Source organism: Oncorhynchus keta, chromosome 11 (assembly GCF_023373465.1).
Source record: "Oncorhynchus keta strain PuntledgeMale-10-30-2019 chromosome 11, Oket_V2, whole genome shotgun sequence".
Lineage (NCBI taxonomy): Eukaryota > Metazoa > Chordata > Actinopteri > Salmoniformes > Salmonidae > Oncorhynchus > Oncorhynchus keta.
The window spans coordinates 23,162,764-23,169,328 of NC_068431.1; the positions used below are offsets into that span (position 1 = coordinate 23,162,764).

General features: G+C 41.9%; 1 protein-coding gene across 1 annotated transcript; it reads right to left on the reverse strand.

Annotated features, from left to right (window-relative positions):
* Window positions 1-209: 209 nt before the first annotated feature.
* si:ch73-261i21.5 (zona pellucida-like domain-containing protein 1) lies at window positions 210-5,475 on the reverse strand. The gene is made up of 11 exons (XM_035779984.2): window positions 5,364-5,475; window positions 4,842-5,006; window positions 3,748-3,974; window positions 3,409-3,593; window positions 2,935-3,007; window positions 2,535-2,632; window positions 2,087-2,167; window positions 1,656-1,827; window positions 1,093-1,198; window positions 842-868; window positions 210-379 (listed from the first exon to the last, which is right to left on the reverse strand). Exons 2-11 carry the CDS (start codon window positions 4,933-4,935, stop codon window positions 210-212), a joined length of 1,233 nt encoding a protein of 410 aa, XP_035635877.1. The 5' UTR covers window positions 4,936-5,006; window positions 5,364-5,475.
* Between the last annotated feature and the right edge of the window lie 1,090 nt (window positions 5,476-6,565).

Sequence of the window (6,565 nt, forward strand, 5' to 3'; positions counted from 1 at the left end):
ACAAAGAAGAGAGCCCTTAATACCAGACTTTACATGTCTTTAAAATGGAAATAAACAATTTAAACATGCAGTGCTATATGTGCAGGTTACAGATATATTCATTAAGTTATTGCACTGTCACTGACCCACCTACTTAAGTCAGTGATCATAAGAACTAGGACAGAGGAAACCACCTTAAGAGTAACAGGGCAAAGCCTTCCCCTAAACTGTCACTCTTTTGTAGTGAAGAGCATTCTCTTCTCTGTGGCCCCAATGGTCCTTGGCACAATGATCCAGTACGCAATGAAGGCTACCATGGCGATACAGAGCGCACCAACAATCCCTGCTGCTATGGCAACGCCTTGCAAGGATCTGTGTTTTCCACTCAACTGCTCGGAAACTGCAAAGAGGACATGGGTTCAGAGAAAAGCCCTATCTTCTGTATACCACCCCTACCTTGTCACAACACAACTGATTGGCTCAAACGCATTAAGAAGGAAAGAAATTCCACAAATTAACAAGGCACACCTCTTAATTGAAATGCATTCCAGGTGACTATTTCATGAAGCTGTTTGAGAGAATGCCAAGAGTGCAAAGTTGTCATCAAGGCAAAGGGTGGCTACTTTGAAGAATCTCAATGTAGAAAATAGTACAAATAAAGAAAAACCCTTGAATGCGTGGGTGTTTTTTGGTTGCTACATGATTCCATATGTGTTATTGCATAATTTTGATGTCTTCACGATTATTCTAAAATGTAGGAAATAGTCCAAATAAAGAAAAACCCTGGAATAGGTAGGTGCGTCCAAACTTTTGACTGGTACTGTAGCTTTATCAATAGTTGTGATGAAAAGTAGATGCATACCTTCAGATACAATTCCGACAGTATCACCTGCATAAGAAATAAAAGGAAATTATGCGTTCATAACATGAAAACCCCCTCAACCAAAATGGCATTACTGGTATATGAACGTGCAGTAAGTACATGTGATCAGTAAAGTGTTACTGTGCCTTCAATATATTTGAGTCATTCTTGCTGATGGATCATTGAATGCTGAAGCACAGATGAATGCTGATGTGAATGATGGTCATGAACGGTCAGTGGTTGTTGCTCACCGTTGTCCACTTGGGTGCGGATGGGGCCGGAGCTGACTGTGGCTGTGTCGGTCACAGACGTGTCCTGGATCTCCCGCTTCCTCCTTGAGCTGATGTCCGTGCAGTTCTGAGGAGAAAAGGGGTGGTTGGAATAGCTTTCTTACACAAGGTCATGGGTCATTGCTAGCATCATTTACTGTATGTTTACTTTTTTATCCCACTGTATGTGTCATTTAATTAGCCATGAAGATGTGGCCATTTATTTTTATGTAACTAAATAATCAAAGTCATAATTGCTCAATGAGTCTGTGACCGTGGTTGCGAAAAAAAATGTAATGTTTGGTGTGCTCTTGTTTTGTTTAAGCACCTGCCCCCCAAAAGGTCTGCACGGCCCTGTACATAGTGCCACAAATCTCACAATGCCAGGATAGGTGTTTAAAGTGGCAGTAACCACATTTGATCATGCAATCTAATGCCCGACTGCAATGACGTGGCATTCAATTGTTGGTTAATTGGTGCATCACAACTACTTTGCAGATAGGCTGGAATGTGGCTACAACATCCGCACAGGAGAAGTGACTGACCTGTTGCAGGGAGGTGCAGACGGACCTCTCACAGAGTCTGGTAGAGCAGTGCAGGTAGAAAGTGGACAACGTCCTGTTCTTGTGCTGGACGAAGCGGAAGGCCTCAAACGAGAAACGAGCTTCCTGCTGTTGCCCATTCACCCCCATCACCGTCTGGCCATCCCGGTTACACCTGAGCGAGGCAAGGCACTAAGTTATGTCAAGGAAAAAACTAGGTGATCTTGATAACATGATAATTAATCAATAGCTAGAATGTAGCTGCAACTGAGTTTCTAGTCTTTTCCCCATCTACTGTATGTACATGTTTTGTCCTATAGGATGTCTGAATATCTTAGTAATCTAATTATTCCCTAAAAGTAAAGCTTTGTGTGACTGACAACGTGTCCCAAAGGAGTAAGCTCGCACAGTTTCGTCTGGGTTGTATCACTTACCCAACAAAGAGGTCATAATAAGTGCTGTTGACGGGGTAAGGACTGGTTGTGGCATAGCATCGGTCCAACAACACGTTGAACCTAGAAATGATGGAGAAGAAAATAATTGTTGGCGAAAATGTATTTTCTTTCATGTGAAATATTTGGCAATATTCTAAATGGGACCATTGACGTTTGTTGTTTCTTTAAAACGTTGATAATGAGGTTTGATGGGAAATGACATACTCCATCACAATATAGTCTACTACGGTCAGTAAATAACTACCAGTATTTTTTTTTCACTTTCATGAAACAGATAGTTCCGGCCACTGATTGAACGAGATGCCTTAGCCGCTCCGCATTCGCCCGAACAACACCCTTTAACTGTATTCACCACATAGCATGGCCTCTTATGCCTTATTGCTTAAAACTCCATGTTTTCTTCAATCCAGATTTACTATACCCGTACCTTCCAGTGAGATTGGTGGCCTTGACCTCCACAAAGATGCGTGTCTTCAACGTCAAGCCTACCTCAGGGACCTTGAGCTGGGTTGTGTAGAACCTGTCCTTGGAGCCAATCGGAACAAGTCGGTGAAGACTGTCATTTGGGATCATTCAAGCATTCACAAGCACATTGGTCCTCTCAATATAGTTTAATTAAATTATGAACATTTATACCAGAAATACTGGAGGAAATCAGAATGTAAAAAATAATACAAACATTTTGTGTGTTATTGCACCCAGATCAATTTGGAAACTGCTAACACAGTTTTTTCCATGTGTACACGAAATATTATCTACAATTAGTGATTACACCTCACATTCTTCTCCTCTGTCATAGAAAATGGATCATAGAAACACATTCTTACCGAGTAGAGCATCATACTCAGGGTACTGATGAAACTCCCATTGCTGTCTTTGACTGCTAGGCTCACCCCAGACCTGTTTATAAAAAAGTAGCCTGTTAGCTACTATCAATTGCTGTGAGAAAAACTGCAGCGTATCACCATCCAGGTCACCATATGATACACCGTATGATTTAACCTATTATACAAAACTCAAAAGCATTAGTCCACCCGCCATAACCAGCTACTTGCAAACACCACGTCACTGATATGGTCAGGTTTGAGGTTGTTTTTACTTAAACTCGGTTCAGTCCCAGTTCACATAAAACAATACTCCAATATCAATGTTATTGCAATCTTGTTATTTTTATTTGTTTTGGCATGAATCTGCCTCCATTTGATAACTTCCCATTGAGGGTTTTACGATTGAGGAAGTCCTTCCCTGAATTGACTTCAGATGAAGTGAACCTAAGAGAAAAGGTGGCCTGGGTTACTCACACGGTCATCTCAGTGTTGTTGACCAAGTACTGGAGTGGATAGCGGCAGGAGAATTTGTAAATCATTTCCTGGCGGTAGGTGATCGTTCCCGCACTGGGGTCCAGAGAGTTGATCATGCCCGAGATGTTGACAAACTGAACGCTGGAGAAATCTGCAAAGAGCCCAGAACCCACCTCCTGAGTGATCTGTGTCAGAGAGAGAGTCACATGTTACTAGGTTCAGGGTCAAATCCATCTACCCAGAGTTGAAGCAACATCTTCTAGTGTCAACCACCAAATGTCTCCTCCACGGTCAGTGTGATACCATAGAAATATAACTACTCAAACAAACTAGAATTACCTTTATTTTGTTGTTGCAGGCGGACACCGCCTCCTCTGTGATGGAGAAGTTGTATTTCAGAATAGGCGGGTCGACCGTCCAATCGGGTGTCCCCCGGCACTCTCCCTTGAAGTACTGAGCGTTGAGGGACATCAGTGTTTCATTGTATCCACCAAAGTAAACGGGACATAGCAAGATATGGAGCTCCATGCTATTTGTGCCACAGTAGACGTTAATGTCAGTGTTGGCTGAGGGGACAACAGATCACACATTACCACAGTAGACGTTAATGTCAGTGTTGGCTGAGGGGACAACAGATCACACATTACCACAGTAGACGTTAATGTCAGTGTTGGCTGAGGGGACAACAGATCACACATTACCACAGTAGACGTTAATGTCAGTGTTGGCTGAGGGGACAACAGATCACACATTACCACAGTAGACGTTAATGTCAGTGTTGGCTGAGGGGACAACAGATCACACATTACCACAGTAGACGTTAATGTCAGTGTTGGCTGAGGGGACAACAGATCACACATTACCACAGTAGACGTTAATGTCAGTGTTGGCTGTGGGGACACCAGGCCACATATTACCACAGCAGACATTAATGTCAGTGTTGACTGAGGGGACACCAGGTCACACATTACCACAGTAGACTGTCCACTACTGTTCTGTCCACTTAACTCCTACAGTAGCTATAGGCACTCTGTTTACTACAAGAAAGGCAAGCATTTCCAAAGGGGCATTTGAGTGCAATATTTAACATTTATACAGTACATTTGTCTGCCCAGTACCTCATGAGTGTGCATGACCACATTTTTATTGCCTTTAAACCACGCAAACATGTTTACCTGACACCTGCGACCATGACACACATCTAACCCGTTCATACACTGCAAAGATGCATGACATCACATCTGGCCTTTATCTATTTCCCATTGCCCACATATGGACCTCACTCAAAAAAACAAAGACTCCACAAACTGTTGGGTGGCCCCACCTGACAAACGTGGTAAAGAAGGTAAGGTGAGAAAGTGGAAGGGGGACAGGAAAGGAAAGGTGTGAGACAGGTAGGGAGGAAGTGGAATTTGGGCTGCAGCTCCACTGACCTGGCTCCCTGAAGGTACGGTGTGTTCTGCAGTAGTCATTTTGAGCCTGGACGAGAGGAATCAGAGCAAGCTGATACATGAGGGCCCGCCACATTGTCTTCAAACCAAAGGAGGGGGAAACCCAGATATCAGGATCTCTCTCAGAACTGCTTTTGCAAGGCCAATCTGACAGGTGAAATGCAAAATACTTTAATGTTCATATATATATAGCTTTGCATTCAAATTGTACATGTTTTTTTCATTGTGAAAAGAATTTGACAAATGTAATTAATCCTGGTGGGAAATATAAATGTAAAAGATTTCTTCACAAAATGAAGAAGAGCAGAGGTACATTTATAGTGAATGGAGTCGTGTGATAACTACGTACATGTAAGCACCTTGTTTTCTGTTATTATTCATCCTTAAATTAACCAGGTGAGTCCAATTAATCTATTAATGTATTTTTCAATGGCGTCCTAATTTTCCTTCCCATTCCTCCCTGTTGCATTGTTAACAATCATAATTGAGAAGATGTGAAATTACCTTGTGTGATATATCTTCCTTCTCCTCTCTTTCAGTCTCTCTTTCTTATTCTCTTTCTCCCTTCATGAATCACAGCTATTTATACTGGCCTCCTTTGCAGTGAATGGGTGTGAAAGAGGGCAACCGACAAAAAACAGGTGGCTGGGAGAAGAAAAGGGAATGCCAAGAGAGCAATGCGAGAAGCTTAAACACCACTGGTGACTGCTTTGTCTTCAGGATCATCTGACACATCTCTGGAACACAATAACCTTTTATATTTAGTAGAAGTTATGTTCTCCAGCTCTACACCACCGGTCTAAGGGTTTTTCTTTATTTGTATTATTTTCTACATTGAGATTCTTCAAATAGCCACAGTTTGTCTTGATGACAGCTTTGCACACACTTGGCATTCTCTCAACCAGCTTCATGAGGTAGTCACCTGGAATGCATTTCAATTAACAGGTGTGCCTTCTTAAAACTTAATTTGAAGAACTGATTTCCTTCTTAATGCATTCGAGCCAATCAGTTGTGTTGTGACAAGGTAGGGGTGGTATACAGAAGATAGGGCTAAGTCCATATTATGGCAAAAACAGCTCAAATTAGCAATGAGAACCAACAGTCCATCATTAAGAAGTTAAGACATGGTCAGTTAATATGGAAAATTTCAAGAACTTTTAAAGTTTCTTCAAGTGCAGTCGCAAAAACCATCAAGCGCTATGATGAAACTGGCTCTCCTGAGGACCGCCACAGGAATGGAAGACCCAGAGTTACCTCTGCTGGAGAGAATAAGTTCATTAGAGTTACCAGCCTCAAAAATTGCAGCCCAAATAAATACATCACAGAGTTCAAGTAACAGACACATCTCAACATCAACTTGTCATGCCCTGACCTGAGTATTCTTTGTTTTCTTTATTGTTTTGGTTAGGTCAGGGTGTGACATGGGTGATGTATGTGTTTTTGTACTGTTTATGGGTTTTGTAGGTTTATGGGGTTGTTTATCATCTAGGTGTTTATATATGTCTATGGTTGCCTAGATTGGTTCTCAATTAGAGGCAGGTGTATATCGTTGTCTCTGATTGGGAACCATATTCAGGCAGCCATCTTTGGGTATTTCGTGGGTTATTGTCTATGTCTTGTTGCATGTGTCTGCAGTAGTATTATATAGCTTCACGTTCGGTTTGTTGTTTTATATAGTTTGTTAAGTGTTCTTCGTCATTCATTAA

Excerpts from the sequence above, each read along its gene's own strand:
- si:ch73-261i21.5 (XM_035779984.2), bottom strand. The coding sequence starts at position 4,935 with ATGTGGCGGGCCCTCATGTATCAGCTTGCTCTGATTCCTCTCGTCCAG. Across the intron at positions 2,633-2,934 it reads TGAGTATGATGCTCTACTCG|GACAGGTTCTACACAACCCA; the intron begins GTAAGAATGTGT and ends ATTGGCTCCAAG. Across the intron at positions 1,199-1,655 it reads TCTGCACCTCCCTGCAACAG|AACTGCACGGACATCAGCTC; the intron begins GTCAGTCACTTC and ends TTTTCTCCTCAG.